We start from the raw sequence: 15,239 nt of genomic DNA, 5'->3' as shown, positions 1-15,239 counted from the left end.
GGTTTGCATGTCAAGAGTTAGGGCTTAGCACCTTGAGCAGTGTCTTCTACGCTGGTAGCTAGAGCTAATGTGAGTGACAGAGGGAGCCTAACTGATAAGGAGGTCTTAGTGGCGGCTCACAAAGGCACAGGTTGCTGAGGGTCACTTTACCCAGTGCCTGCTACAGTAAAGTATTATAAGTATTACCTAAGGTAATTTATTCACATAAATTAATTTGGCATATTAATATATTAAAATCTGATTTTAAGCTGGAATTCCCAACATTTTGCCTTGTTTAAAAACAGACGTATTTGTGGTCCAAGCTAATTTGTAATTGTTGGTACTGTAACTCTAAAAAAGTTCTTCAAACCTCCTGCTATGTACAGGGTGAAAGATTGAGCCATGCAGTAGGCTGTGCTTTTGCGGCCTGTCTAGAACGTAAGCAGAAGCGGGAGAAGGAATGTGGAGTGACTGCTACTTTTGATGCCAGTCGAACCACTTTTACCAGAGAAGGATCATTCCGTGTCACAACAGCTACCGAGCAAGCAGAAAGAGAGGAGATTATGAAACAAATCCAAGATGCCAAGAAAGGTACAATCTGTTCTGTTACACTGTATGTTTACTTCAGCAGTTTTTCTTAACAAGTTAATATTTGGAAGCTATCAAGCACAAGCTTTCTCACAAAGAGAACTCTTAGCAATATATGAAGACCTTAAGAACAAACCTGAAAATCTAAGCAAAGTCCTTTCCTTTAGAGTGGCTAGTTTAGTGGCTTCAAAAGTATTTACTCTGGGGCCCACCCCATGGCCGAGTGGTTAAGTTCGCACACTCCACTTCAGCGGTCCAGGGTTTCGGCGGTTCAGATCCTGGGCACAGACATGGCACCGTTCATCAAGCCATATTGAAGTGACATCCCACAAGCAGAACCAGAAGGACCTACAGCTAGAATATACAACTGTGTACTGGTGGGCTTTGGGGAGAAGAAGAAGGGGAAAAACAAAAGATTGGAAACAGATGTTAGCTCAGGTGCCAATCTTTAAAAGAAAAGATGTTAAATTCTCTTAAAAAGAAAAAGGTGTTTACTCTTTCCATACATTAAACTATCTGGAGAAGGTGAGAGTGAGGTTGAAGAAGTTGCAAAGACATTACTCCTTGTGTTTAAAAACAAAATTGGGAAAGTCTGCATCCTGGAACGGATTTTTAATTCTGAGGCTTCTGATCTCTGTGAGAAGCAAATACTACCAAGGACCTACGTCTTGAAGGGAGAAGTACAAGTCCCAGGTTTAGGCTGCAAAGGATCAACTGACAGTGATGCTGGGTGCAAATGCAGGCAGAGATTTCACAGTGATACTGTTCTTATTAGACTATTACTGTTTTTTCGTGCTTAAGTAAAAAAAATGTCCATAGATTTTGAGAAGCTAGCCCCTCTTTTTCCGTAGCCCTGTTAATTTTAATGTGTGATTTTGCAGAATGTGAGTTTTTTCAGGTGTGGCAGCATAACAGAAATGCCTGCACAAGAATTCAGGTTACTCTAGAGCCTATTGTCTAAAGTTGGCTTGGGTGTATTTTAGAGCTAAGTGATAGAGTTTGGGGAAAATGCTTTGCATTCTTGTGGATAGCTAGGGTTGAAGACAACAATACTGTGGAATTAAACAGTTCAGTTTAAATATACATTAATATATTTTTTCTAATCTTTTACTCTATTCTTTTAGTTTTAAAGTAGCCATTTTACCTAGATCATTAATCTAATAATGACCCAAACAGCTGTAATTCTTAAGCCAAAAGAAGATATATGTTGTTTTTGTGTGGGTGGTTTTTGGTTTTTGTGTTTTTTGCCAGGGGCGGGGGGGAGGGTGGGGAGTGAGGAAGATTGACCCTGAGCTAACATCTGTTGCCAGTCTTCCTTTTTTTTTCTTTCTCCTACCCAAAGCCCCACTGCCTAGCTCTATATCCTAGTTGCAGGTCATTCTAGTTCTTCCATGTGGGATGCCGCCACAGCATGGCTTGATGAGTGGTACATAGGTCTGCACCCAGGATCTGAACTGACAAACTCCAGACCGCCAAAACAGAGCACGTGAACTTAACCACTCGGCTATGGGGCAGGCCCTAATATATGTTTTTATTTGAAATTAAATTATTATGATTTTTTTCATTTCTTATAAACATTTGTGCTAGGATACCAAAGAATAAAAAACTCCATGCTATTTTTATTTTTTTATTAGAAAATGTAATATATATAACTATTATTTAGCATGCTTCAGTGATTTTCAGACTCTAAGCATATTCTTTAATACCGCCAAATAATACTCTTTGCCACACACAGCAACTGCCAAAGTTGCTTGAGTCCTGACACCTACAGAGGATTGTGAGGGGAGGGGGTAGAGATTTATCACAATCAGAATGACCTAGGAGGAGTTTTGAGTTCCTTAGGTATATAAGTTCAAATTATTTGAAGACATTGCTAAAGTCCTCTTTCTTTTGACTTTCTTGAGCTGAAACAGATAAGACAGTTGGTTCATCAGTGGCCCCTGGCAACACTGTCCCATCCCCGTCCTCTCCCACCTCTCCCACTTCGGATGCCACTGCTTCTCTGGAGATGAACAATCCTCATGCCATCCCACGTCGGCATGCACCGATTGAGCAACTTGCTCGCCAAGGCTCTTTCCGAGGATTTCCTGCTCTTAGCCAGAAGATGTCACCCTTTAAACGCCAACTATCCCTGCGCATCAATGAGTTGCCTTCCACCATGCAGAGGAAGACTGATTTCCCCATAAAAAATGCAGGTAATGCAGCATCCACATGACTCACTGGGTGCTCTAGCACTGAAGCATTATCATCACTTCCCATGGAGACACTAATCCCATCAAACTTGCCTCCCCTCTCTCTGAAGCTGGTCCATGGTTATCTATATCTTATATCATTTCCCAGTGGGAGAAAACTAAGGTTCATGGAGAGGGACGTGAATCATTCATTTCTCTTCAACAAATAGGTAACGGAGCCATGATGGGAATTCCTGGCCTGAGCTACAAGGTTCATGGTTTGTCCTGATGGAAGTATACTATCTCTCAACCAGCCTGCTTCCAAATATCAAGAGTCTCACGTTTCCATTCTTATTCTGTCATTTGGGACCCAGCAGGGAATTAACTAAAAAGTCCTTGGAAACACATTCAGTTAAATAGGAATACTGTCAGATGTACCAGAAGAAATGGATAAGTACTCATTGTCCTTGTGGCTGGTTGGCTCCATAGGGAGGAAACTCTAAACGGGTCTCCTGTATAAATCTAAGATCTGTTGTTCATCAGAGACAGTGGGCTTGCTCACACATATTCGTTACTTTTCAGAACTGCCACACAGGCCTTTGTGTGGCCTCTGTACAGCTGAGGTAGCCCTGGTATCTCTATCCTCATCATAAGATCTGGAGCTGAAGTGTCTGATCTGGTCAATGCTTTTATTGGGCTCTGGTTTACTTCACTCAGGCATGTCAAGCCAGTGCTATAACAGAATATGAGGAAGCTCTGTCTCAATAGGGCACTCCCACTCATGGTGGTATAAAAGTACAGAGTTACATTCTTTTTTTGATGGATGAAACTAGGCCAAAAGAACAGTTGGACTAGATGATTACTGAGTGTCTTTCCAGCTCTCAACTCTTGTAAAAAGTGAAACTCCAGATGCTTCAAGTACCTTGTTTTCTGTCTCCCTTTGGAGCAGATGGGAAGCAAAAACTATTATTCTCTTTTCACAGTTGAGCAAACAAAGGTTCAGCACACATAATTAGCTTCCTCGGTGACACAGAAGTATCTCAGAGGCAATACTAAGAACAAAGCCTCTAGAGTCCTGGACCTCAGTTCACTTTTTCATGTTATCACAGTTCATATATTTGGTACTTTGGAGAAAAATGAGAGTGATGATATTGTCATAGCTTATTACAGAGAAGAGGACTAAGCATCCACTAGTGCCCCTGACTTTAACCCATTTTCTGATAGAGTTACCACATGGCTCCAGAACTTAACTCAGATCACAGCCTTGGGAACCAGCTGGAAGACAAACAGGTTGCAGATGTCTTCCAGAAAGATCTAGCTAACCAAACATCTTGGCACAAAAAGAGAACACGAAGTTCTCAACAGTGCTACCAGGAGACGAAATCAAGAAATCTGAGGATTTGCAAGGGAGGAAGATAGACCTCAGTACATGAATTGTTGACATTTTATATCTTCTCATCTGAAAAGCCAATGAAATAATGTACAGTAAATTTTTGAAGCTGCTTTTATAGCCCCACCTGACAGTTGAGACTTTTCTTTCCACAAATAAGAGATGCAATATAAAATGCCACCTGTGTCATACTGTTCCATTTCAGGATTGTTCAGGTTTTCAGTCTAGAGCCATTTTCTGTTTGTCTTGCAGTGCCAGAGGTAGAAGGGGAAGCAGAGAGTATCAGCTCCCTGTGCTCACAGATCACCAATGCCTTCAGCACACCCTCCGAGGATCCCTTCTCATCCGCCCCAATGACCAAACCAGTGACAGTTGTGGCACCACAATCTCCTGCCTTTCAAGGTTGGTGCCTCTCATCTCAGCCTGCTTAGCTATTTTCTTTGAAACTTTTTGTACTTTTTGACGCTGACCACTAACTGTAAGTCCTTAATTTCTCTGTTTGATAATGTCTCAGATTCACTAATTTCCCTGTTGGACAGTGTGTCTGTGCTTTGTTCCTTTCTTGTTTCCTAAGATGTCTGTCTTCGTCATTTTGCATGTACCTACCTGTCTTGCATACCATTCTGTTAGGAGCTTCTATAGTCCCAACCCACTTCTTTACTTGCCACTTGATTCTTGCGGGTCAGAGCTCCAGCCAGTTCTCCAGAAGCAGCAGTCGTGAGTTGGTTCTAGCATTAGGCTTCCTTTAGCACAGTGCTTTTCAACCCCAGGGTGATTCTGCTCCCTCAGGGAAAATGTGGCATTCATTGTGTGGAGACATTTTTGAGTTTTACAACTTGGGTTTGTGGGACTGCTACTGGCATTTGGGTAGAAGCCAGGGATGATACTAAACATCCTTCAGTGCACAGGACAGCCATGCTCACAACAAAGAATTACCCAGCCCAAAATATCAGTAGTGCCGAAGCTGAGAAGCCCTGGTCTCACCTAGTCTCCACCCTGTCACGGGAGGCTCATAGAGAAAAAGGCACTTCTTTTGGCTCCTTAGTTCATTTCATGTTCGATAACAAGTGTCCTAATATTTGGCTTTGTGGCATTGAAGAGTTACTAAAAGTTGTTTTCAGAGATACTGAGTTAACAGTTGGTATTGACTCAGAGGTCAGCAAAGAGTTTATATAACTTAAATTACAGACTTTTAGAATTTGAACTCCTATAATTGCCATTTCTTCAAGAGAGAGCTCAGAAAAAGTTTTGCTATGGAGACAGTACCCCACCCCTATTGGAGGAAGGTACTAAATGCTTTTTCTCCAGGGAGTCTCCTTTTTTTAAAACAAAACAAAACTTTATAGTCATGTACACAAAATTTCTTTTCATTTCATCTAAAAAATATTTATAATACCAATAATAATAGGCACAATTTATTGAGCACTTAGCACAGTGCTGCCACATCATGGTAAGGACTCATGCATTTTCTCATCTCATTTAGTCCCCACAACAACCCTTTGAGGTAGGTATTACAGATAAGGGAAATGAGGCTCAGAGAGGTTAAGTAAATTGCTCAAATTGCACAGCCAGGATTTAAAACCCAGGTCTTTCTGAATATAGTACCTATTATATTCTAGTGACTCTATTCCTGTTTATAAGGCAATAGGTCTACAAAACTGAATAGAACATAATCTTTTCCCTACCTTTAAGGGGCTCCCAGTCTATGGGTGAGCTAGTCTTTTAGACAAGCCCTGGGGTAAATAGTACCAATGCCATAAGCATGGTTGCCCAGTCCTAAAGAAGGAATGATTATACCGTAGGGCAGGGGGAGGTGCCTGCTTGTCTGTTCCATACTAAATATGGTAGAGAGCTGGGCTCAGGAGTAGAAGCTGATGGGATAGCTGTCTGGAGTAAAGGAGCAAGGGTTAGGAGAAGTTAAGAAAGAGAGACAAGGAAAGAATGATAGGTACTTTGAGATATTATATTACTGAGGGGAAAAAAATCTTCAAGAAATAGAGAGGAAATTAATTCTGTAGCAAATTACAAATTTATTAAGCAAATGAAAACATATACCAAGTTTGATTTCTCATCAGTAATATGGGGCTAATATCAGCCTTGTGGGGTTTTTGAGAGAATTAAATGAGATGATGCATACTAAAGTACTATTAACATAGCACCTAGCACATAATAAGGAATCATTTTATATATTTTTTTTTCTTTGCTGAGGAAGATTAGCCCTGAGCTAACATCTGTGCCATTCTTCTTCCACTTTATATGTGGGTCACTGCCTCAGCATGGACAACGAATGGTGCAGGTCCATGCCCAGGATCCAAACCCACGAACCTAGACCACTGAAACGGAGCACACCAAACTTAACCACTACACCACGGGGCCCTCCCCAGGAATCATTATTATTGTTGGCGTAATTTGATCTTTTAGAAAATTGATGTAAGAGGGAAATGCTTTATTTACATCATTTTTCCAAAGGCTAAGCCATATAGAATAGTTAGATTTTTGCCACTTGTAAGACGGAGCAGCTCTGTTCAAGTTAATTTGAAAAGTTGTTACTCTCTCTCCCCATACACATATTTTCCTAGAAGAGTCATTTGACTTTATCAGTACAGCCATTTTAATTACAACCTCTAATTCTCTCTTTGCGAAAAGGTTTTTGTATCCATTGCAAGATGGCTTGGTTATCCCAACACCAACTTCTCTGTCTTATCTGTTCCACCAGTATTGCACATTGGCCTGACTGACCCAGGACCAAGGGGTCGCCTGTATACCCTGCACAAATTAACTCCATTGATGTTGTCTGCTCCCATTGTAGCTAATGGCACTGACTCAGCCTTCCATGTGCTTGCTGCTAAGCCAGCCCATACTGCTCTAGCACCCGTAGCAATGCCTGTGCGTGAAACCAACCCTTGGGCCCATGCCCCTGATGCTGCTAACAAGGAAATTGCAGCCATACGTTCGGGTAAGGTGGCCAGAGATGGTGGTGAGGATTCTGGGATCAGATAAGTGACCCTGGTTCAAAATCAGCCATTTACCTGATTGGGAACCAGAAAGGAGTCTTTTTCAGAAAAGTAGGTTCCCTCCTGGAAATAAACTACTGTTAAGAAGGGATAGTGAAGGCGAGCAACTAAAAGTTTAGATTGATAGGTCTTAGGAATATAGAACAGAACCACCCATAGAGCTTTCATAAAGTATAGATTCCTGGGCCCTACCGTGAGAGAGTCCATCACTGGCTTTGGAGATATATGGATATGCCTGTAGGAAGAAGGGACCCTTCCTCCTACAATGGCAGGCCTATGAAAAGGGCTACAAAAAGCACTTTATTTTTGCTCTTCTGCACTCTCTAGTTTTTCTATAATGAACATTAACTATAAAACCAAAAAATTTTAAGTAGTAATAAAGGCAGATCACCAGTAGGACAACATGTATCTAGAAGCCAGGCAGGAGCCACAAGTATGGCACCAAGTCACTGGTTATTTTCTTTTCATTCTGCTACAGCAGGAGGTGAATCGCCTCAGGCCCTGCAGAATATGTGCAAACTGGTTTTTGTACCATGGTTGAGCAACAGGCACAGGGAATGGTTTCTGATGCCTGCCAGCTGCCTTGGTCTGATGCAGTTGAGCTGTATCTAGACAGCTCTCTAGCGTCGCTGAGACAGCTGCGTGGTCTGACAGATTCTCTTTGTCCTACTATACAACCTCCTCAGCTGGTAATAGAGCCTTTCCTTTCACCTACCAAAACCACAAAATGTCCAGTTAGGGGGACTTGTTCCACATATTAGGATCATTCAAATAACCAAGGTTATCAAGTGACAAAAGAAGCCCCTAATGACTGTGATTCTTTTGTCTCTTCATTTTGTTGATTCCAGGGACTGAGTGGGGTCAATCTTCTGGTGCTGCCTCTCCAGGTCTCTTCCAGGCTGGTCACAGACGTACTCCCTCTGAAGCCGACCGCTGGTTAGAAGAAGTGTCCAAGAGCGTCCGGGCTCAGCAACCCCAGGCCTCAGCTGCCCCTCTGCAGCCAGTTCTCCAGCCTCCTCCACCCACTGCCATCTCCCAGTCAGCACCGCCTTTCCAAGGGAATGCATTCCTCACCTCTCAGCCAGTGCCAGTGGGTGTGGTCCCACCCCTGCAGCCAGCCTTTGTCCCTGCCCAGTCCTATCCTGTGGCCAACGGGATGCCCTATCCAGCTCCTAATGTGCCTGTGGTGGGCATCACTCCCTCCCAGATGGTAGCCAACGTGTTTGGCACTGCAGGCCACCCTCAGGCTGCTCACCCCCATCAGTCTCCCAGCCTGGTCAAGCAGCAGACATTCCCTCAGTATGAAACAAGCAGTGCTACTGCCAGTCCCTTCTTTAAGCCTCCTGTTCAGCACCTCAACGGTTCTGCCGCTTTCAATGGTGTAGATGATGGCAGGTTGGCTTCAGGGGACAAGCACACAGAGATTCCTGCAGGCACCTGCCCGGTGGATCCTTTCGAAGCCCAGTGGGCTGCATTAGAAAGCAAGTCCAAGCAGCGTACTAACCCCTCTCCCACCAACCCTTTCTCCAGTGACTTACAGAAGACGTTTGAAATTGAACTTTAAGCAGTCCCTATGGCTTATGTATTTTGTCCATACTTAGGCAAGGGCAGGGGGTGGACGTCAAAGGAGCAAAGGGGACTTTGTGTTCCCCATCAGTGTACTTTTCACTAATCCCAAAGGTCCCCAAGAAGCAAGTCCAGGCACAGAGTGCAATGAGGGCTGATTGTGAAAAAATTGGAGAAAACCATTCCTAGAGAAGAGCTGTCTTGCAGTTAGGTTAAAGAAGTCACAGAAATGTTGCCCTCTTTTCCCCTCATCAGCCCCTTACAAATCTCTGGCAACAGAGAGGCGACATATCTGAACAGGAATCTGTATTCAAAGCACATTTACTGGAATATAAAACACAACAGGAAGCAAAATGATCTCCCTTTGTTTTTCAGGCCATTCACCTGCCTCCTCTCAGTGCTGGCCTGTCTTAGAGATCAAGAACAGGGTGGCCTGTGCTTGGGCTTGGGACGAGAGGCAGGCTGCACTGCCAGAATTCCCAGGAGGGCTCATCGGCAGCTGCCCAGCAGAGCTATATTTTAGGGGTTAAGTTGAGCTTCCATTTTGAGTAAGAATATTATAAATATATACAAAAAAGCCAAAAATCTTTATTTTTATGCATTTAGAATATTTTAAATAGTTCTCAATATTAAAAAGTTGTATGAGTTGTAAGTAATCTTGCCAAAGGTAAAAGGGTTAGCTGTAAGAAATTGTACATAAGATTGCTTTATCATTGATGCCTATTGAAGATAAAGAGGAAAGGCTGGAAGTTGCAGACGGGATCCCTAGCAAATTATGTGGTATCATTCATTGTAAGTAGCACTTTGCAACAACAATCATGATTATGACCAATACAGTCACTAGGGTGTAGTTTTAAATAAAGAAAATGAAAGAGCAGTATTCTCCTGGTTTTAAACCTATAATGAAATTCTAACGTCATTATTTTAATGGAATCAATCTAAATATGCTCTATAGAGATTATGTATTTTCTTTTATATATTGCTGCAGTTTCCTTATGTTAATCCTTTATTTTAACACTAAGGTGACAATGACATAATCATATCCATAGACAGGAACGCAGGTTACTGTGTTGGTTTGTCATGTGGGTCTTGGTGGGTTTTGTTTGTCCTTTAAGTTTTGTCCCCACAAGTTTTGTGGGGATGGAGATTCTGGTTTTATTAGCTATGTGTGTGTGTCTGTCTGTGTGTCCTTCACCCTCCCCGTGGTGAGCAAACATCCCATTGCCAGTTGCAGCCACTTGACCTCTGGTAACACGTGAGATCCCATCTCATTTTTACTTTTGAACGTTGGCCTTACAATCAAATGTGAGTTATATATATTTGTACTGATGAGAATTTATAATCTGCTTTAACAAAAATAAATGTTCGTGGTAGAAGCTTTCGCTCATGCAGGGCTGTTCTTTCCCCTTTGCTTTATTAGCAAATGTAATTTTTTTAGTTCTTTTTGGTCTTGTTCTCTCTCCAGTCTACTGCTGCTGCAAATCTCTAGTTTGGTGGCTAGAAAGTCTTTTTTTGGGAGTGTTATATTCTTAAAATTCATATTGGTATTCATTCTTTAGGCTTTGGTTGACCCTAAGCACATCTCTAACATCAGATTCCTGTTGCTCAAAGTGTAGTCTGGAACAGCAGCATGGACTTCTCCTAGGAGCTGGTTAGAGAGACAGAATCTCAGCCCCACCCCAGACCTAGTAATCAGGCTGCATTTCAACAACATTCACATTCTGAGAAGTCTGGGGCTAGAGCAGCGATTCTCAACCTTGAATACATGTTAGAATCACTTGAGGAGCTTTTAAAATCCTCATGCCCAGCACATACTCCAGACCAGTTAAATCAGAATCTCTGGGGAGTGGAACCCCAGGTTGTTTAAAAGCTCCCAATATAGAAGAGGGTTGAGAGCCACTGATCTAGATTGAGTTTTACTCTCACCTCTAACCTTAGCACACTATTCTGTGACGAGTTCTAAGAAGAGCTAATCTCAAACTTACCTTCCAAAGCATGTCACCAATTGACCAAATAGAGGTTTAATTAAAGGGCTGAGGAGTCCAAGAAAGTGGCCCTTATTTTCCAATTTCTATAGCAAAACCAGCCATGGTAAATGAAATGGGATGCTCCTCAAAACTTTTTAAAATGGAAAGAAAAAAAGATCTCTGCCCCTGGCCCATGTTTCCTTTGTTGAATGAGAGGTGGACCAAGAAGTGTCACTCACCCATGATGCAGTTTTCTCTCTTCCAGCCAGTGTGTTGGTAATAAAAGTCACTTTTCAGAGCCTTAGTCCCTGTAATGCCTGTTTTTCCTGTGTCCGAGAATAACCGCTGTTAGTAGGCCCAGCCAGCCCTCTGGAGAATTTGTAGAAGGTTCAAGTGGAAAGGGACTCAGAAGCTCATTGAATCCAGGCCTCTTATTTTACAGCAAGGAGTTGGAGGTTCTGAGAGATGAAGAACGACTTCCTCCAACAAACCATTTCTGAAACCACTTCCCTGGTATTACATTTGCCCTTCCCTCCATTGGTCCCCCCATCCTGCTGATGCTGTTTTTAATAATAGTTTGGTTTTTATCTGGCAGCAAACATTTTGCTTCACAGATTCCTACTTGAGGAGGAGAGGCTCCTCGTTGGTCACTGTACAGAGCAGGCCCATCAGCTCAATACAGGTCTGAGAGGATCCTCACAGCCAGGTTCTGCATGTCGGCCTCAGGAGGAGGGCTTCAGGCTGCAGCTTCCTGATGACAGTAAGGAGTTTTCCAGTTCTTTCTTGCTGAGATAATAATACAACTGCTGCTCTTTCATCCCAAGTCCCTATGCTGAGCCTTACATTACATTCCACTTTGCTGAGAGCTTTGACAAACATCGTGCTTTTAACTGTACACACACATGGGATTTGAAGCTGATTGCTATACTTCCTAGAACGGTGAGAGAGACTGGAGCAATGGACCACTGTTTGCTAGAACTAGATCTCATCTGAGGTCAAAGAATACTTCCCTGACACAGCAGGAGCCGGTATTCCCCTATGAGATACGTGTTAACTTTGAAAGCATTACACACCTCCCCATCCAGCTTTAAATGAAGTGAGAACCCTGGTAGCTTGCTTTAAAACATGGTGAACTGATCCTGTGTATCAGAAATTATAGAGGGAAGTTAGAAAGTATAGGGTGTCCTTATCCAAACAGATTCCTCTTCTTGACAACTCAGCAGCCACCTGTGGTTATGTCAGAGATGCAAACACTGCTGGGGACTACAGAGAGAGGCTGCTGCTGCTGTGGCCAAACACTGGGTAGGGGTTGGGTGTGTGTGAAAGGGCCATTGTCTCCAGAAGATAACTCTCTCTGACAGCCAGAGAGGGGTGACCAAGAATCTATCTTGCCTTCTTCCCAGCCCTACTAGTTGTTTCAGAATTGGAGCTGGAGCTAGCCTTCATCCCTGCTGCCAGATGGGCTGGGCATGAGGCTGGAAACGGGAACAGCTGGCACAGCAGAAGCTGGAGTAATATTCATTGCCACAGAGCTGGGCCTGCAGGATCAAATCACAGTTGGCCAGCTCCGGCTGGTCGATGCACTCCCTGCTAGGGTCCCTCGGCTGGGCGGCCAGTGCTGCAAAACGACAGGGAGAGAGAAAGTGGTAAGAGAGAAAATGCTCACCTACCATTTCATTTCCTTAAAAGGAAAGCAGCACTATAACTGCCAGACTCCAAAAAAGGTGGAGTTACTCCGTAACCTTTTAACACCTGTGTGTACAACTACATGTGGGATCACAGCTTCCACTCATTGTCAACCCCATTTTAGCATGCAGTGGTCCCTCCGTTCTCTTGCAGCTGCTGCCCAGGGTACAGCCCATCGCAGACTCACAAATACTGACTGACTGGACAATTAAACTTCTCTTGAAGTTAACTCCCTATCCTTACTATTGAGACTTGAAGAGCTGAATGTCAGCTGCCTTGGCCTCTGGATTGGGAAGGAGAGTAGGATCAGCCCTAAGTAAAATTTTGAGTTGGCAAGAGCTGTCTTGTCTTCTCTCTCTCACTGTTGCTTTCCTCTGACCTTTAATAATCCCAGCTTATCTTAGTCACTTAGTTCCCCATCCTTCCAATTTTTCTACTTTCCCCAGAGAAAGCAATGAGTATTAGGCAAGGTGATAGGAAAACAGCCTTGTGAACCATGGCTCTAATCCTATACTGAGCACAAAGCACTGGGTCTCCCCGCCCCCTTCACCCTGAATTTACTAGGAGCTTCTGTGTTTCATAAATCCCTATGAGAGTTTCCTTCTGCTGCTTCATCTTAGAGTTGAGATGGCCTTATCTAGTTAGCTTCCCTTTTCTTTCGGGAAGGGGTCTTACATCAGCTTGACTTGGACCTGAGTAGCATCTTCCCTAAAGTCAGATGTCATGGGGCTAGGGAAAGTCATTTTCACCCTCTCTCCCCTTGCTTCCTCCCAAAATACAACAAAAATACCATACCTAACCAGCAAATGACTTTATAAAGTTTTGATGTATCAATATAACAAGAGTACTAACTTCCTACATTCATATAAATAGCAAGCCATTTATGCCTATTGTTTAAAAAAATCAGTAATTTTAGTATCAACTTTATCTCAGCCTCTGCAGCCCCGGGCCCAGAGTTAGGAGGTGCTCAGCATCTTGTTAAGCACAACAGATCTGGAGCCGGACTGCCTGGGCACAGTCCTGGCTCTCCCACTTATCACTGGGTGACTTTGGGCAAGTTACTTAAGCTCTCTGTGCCTCTGTTTCCCCATCTGAAATGGAGATGATAATAGTACCTTGGGCACAAAGTAACCATGGCTAAAATTTGAGTGCTTAAGGGGCTGGCCCCGTGGCCGAATGGTTAAGTTCGCGCGCTCCGTTGCAGGCGGCCCAGTGTTTCGTTGGTTCGAATCCTGGGCGCGGACATGGCACTGCTCATCAGACCACGCTGAGGCAGCGTCCCACATGCCACAACTAAAAAAAAAAAAGGACCCACAACAAAGAATATACAACTATGTACCGGGGGGCTTTGGGGAGAAAAAGGGGAAAAAATAAAATCTTTAAAAAAAAAAACAAAAATTTGAGTGCTTAACAGTGCTTTTTTGCTCCCTAGCCTCCTTCCTTCTCAGATGAAAAATGAGACTGGGCCCTATGTTTTATCCCTACAGTATTTTCTGTTTCTCACCCCAGTCTTTTAGGCAAAAAGGTTGAGAAGTCCTCACAGTAGAAGTATGTCCTTTACACCAGGACTAGCCCAAGTCCCCTCAGTATGTCATCAAACCATGAATAGGGCCAAGTGAGGCAACCTCAAGCAGTGAAGCCCTACAAAAAATAAATAGCATAAATAGGTGAGAGCAGATATCTGCAGCCTGATCAATGGAATGAATACAATTAAAGAGAAGAGGAAGACAGCCTCTAGTCAAGAAAGGTGCCCCCAAGGTATCTATCTAAGATTGGCAACACTCATCCAGCAGAGGGCGGGAGAGAGACCATAGTGGCCTGTCCAGGAGGCAGGTCACATCAGACCATTTCAGCTTAGCCGACAACACATCACCAGGAACCTCACCAGATTTTGTCATCAAACAAATTTCAGATTATAATTTGGTTTCCCACATAGATACGTCTATAGCTAATCACACAATCATCTGGGTCCTCTTAACCACTCCCTTTCTCAGTAAATCTGCATTCTGGTTTGTCTCAAGTCTTGTAAATATGGTTAGTATGTACACAAGAGATCAACATGCTAGATGTGATAGAGGTGTACAGTAGCCCCTGTGCTATGGTGCTTTTGCCAGGGTCATGCCGTCAGGCACACGTGCACGCCGTCAGCAAGTATCTGAGCAACTAGTGATGCCATGCACTGGGCTGGGCCCTGGGGACTCAAGTCCCAATTTCTGTCCTAAGGAGCTCACAGACCCTTCAACCTCTAGCACTGGCTGGTCCCCGCCCTCAGCCTGCCAGACAGGAGGCAGATAGCCAGCCGTCCCCTCCCCCCGGCACTCCCCACCCCCACCCCTGCAAGTGTAACAGTGCTCTTGGTACAGCACTGCAGCCCTGATAGCTGTGACCATCCAGGCAGACCAGCACACGGGGGGCCTGGCTCACTCTTCCCCAGTTCTGTGTCAGGTCCCAAGAGAACCAGCTGCTCAGCCCACCCTGCCATTCAGATAGTCAGCTCCCCCTCCCGCTTCCGCTCTGGCTTATTTGAACCACAGAGCTCTTAAGAGTTTGAACATTAAACTACAGTCTATTTCATCAGTTCTGAGATGTACTTATTTTCATATTTTAACACCTCTCAAATTGGAATGCATCTTAATTGACGATCTCTTAGCATTGTGTTAATTGACAGCATTTTTTCTTAGTAGTATGAAAATTACACATCTTACAATATGCTATTTAGATTGGTTGAAATATGACATAACTCAAAGAGCAAGAGCTGGAGAATATCTGGCTAAAATATCAAATTAGTGAAGAACGCAGGTAAAGTTCTGCCTGCATTACAACTATTACAGGTGTAATAGTTTAATGAAAAGAATATTAAATATGAGGAGTCAAAAGA

At 43.5% G+C, this 15,239-nt stretch overlaps 2 protein-coding genes across 75 annotated transcripts in view; one reads left to right on the top strand and one right to left on the bottom strand.

The window, feature by feature from the left end:
• NUMB (NUMB endocytic adaptor protein) overlaps nucleotides 1–10,979 on the top strand; it is a 183,548-nt gene extending 172,569 nt beyond the window's left edge. For 15 of the 50 annotated variants that reach the window (XM_023628060.2, XM_023628057.2, XM_023628061.2 and 12 more), the window contains 5 exons: nucleotides 366–570; nucleotides 2,472–2,762; nucleotides 4,381–4,530; nucleotides 6,938–7,084; nucleotides 7,991–10,979. In XM_023628060.2, the coding sequence (XP_023483828.1) occupies nucleotides 366–570; nucleotides 2,472–2,762; nucleotides 4,381–4,530; nucleotides 6,938–7,084; nucleotides 7,991–8,706 (1,509 nt within the window). In that variant the 3' untranslated portion in view covers nucleotides 8,707–10,979. The remainder of the gene's footprint in view (nucleotides 1–365; nucleotides 571–2,471; nucleotides 2,763–4,380; nucleotides 4,531–6,937; nucleotides 7,085–7,990) is intronic. The other 35 variants (XM_005605302.4, XM_005605300.4, XM_070250063.1 and 32 more) reach the window with 5 other exon arrangements.
• PAPLN (papilin, proteoglycan like sulfated glycoprotein) overlaps nucleotides 9,277–15,239 on the bottom strand; it is a 43,504-nt gene continuing 37,541 nt past the window's right edge. For 23 of the 25 annotated variants that reach the window (XR_011432205.1, XR_011432207.1, XM_070250044.1 and 20 more), the window contains one exon: nucleotides 9,277–12,293. Coding sequence is in view for 21 of the 25 variants with exons in the window: in XM_070250044.1 (XP_070106145.1) it covers nucleotides 12,118–12,293 (176 nt within the window). In the remaining 4 variants the exon portion in view is untranslated. The remainder of the gene's footprint in view (nucleotides 12,294–15,239) is intronic. The other 2 variants (XR_011432206.1, XR_011432203.1) reach the window with 1 other exon arrangement.

The sequence above is a fragment of the Equus caballus genome, chromosome 24 (assembly GCF_041296265.1).
Source record: "Equus caballus isolate H_3958 breed thoroughbred chromosome 24, TB-T2T, whole genome shotgun sequence".
Lineage (NCBI taxonomy): Eukaryota > Metazoa > Chordata > Mammalia > Perissodactyla > Equidae > Equus > Equus caballus.
This window is presented reverse-complemented; position numbering and strand designations above follow the sequence as displayed.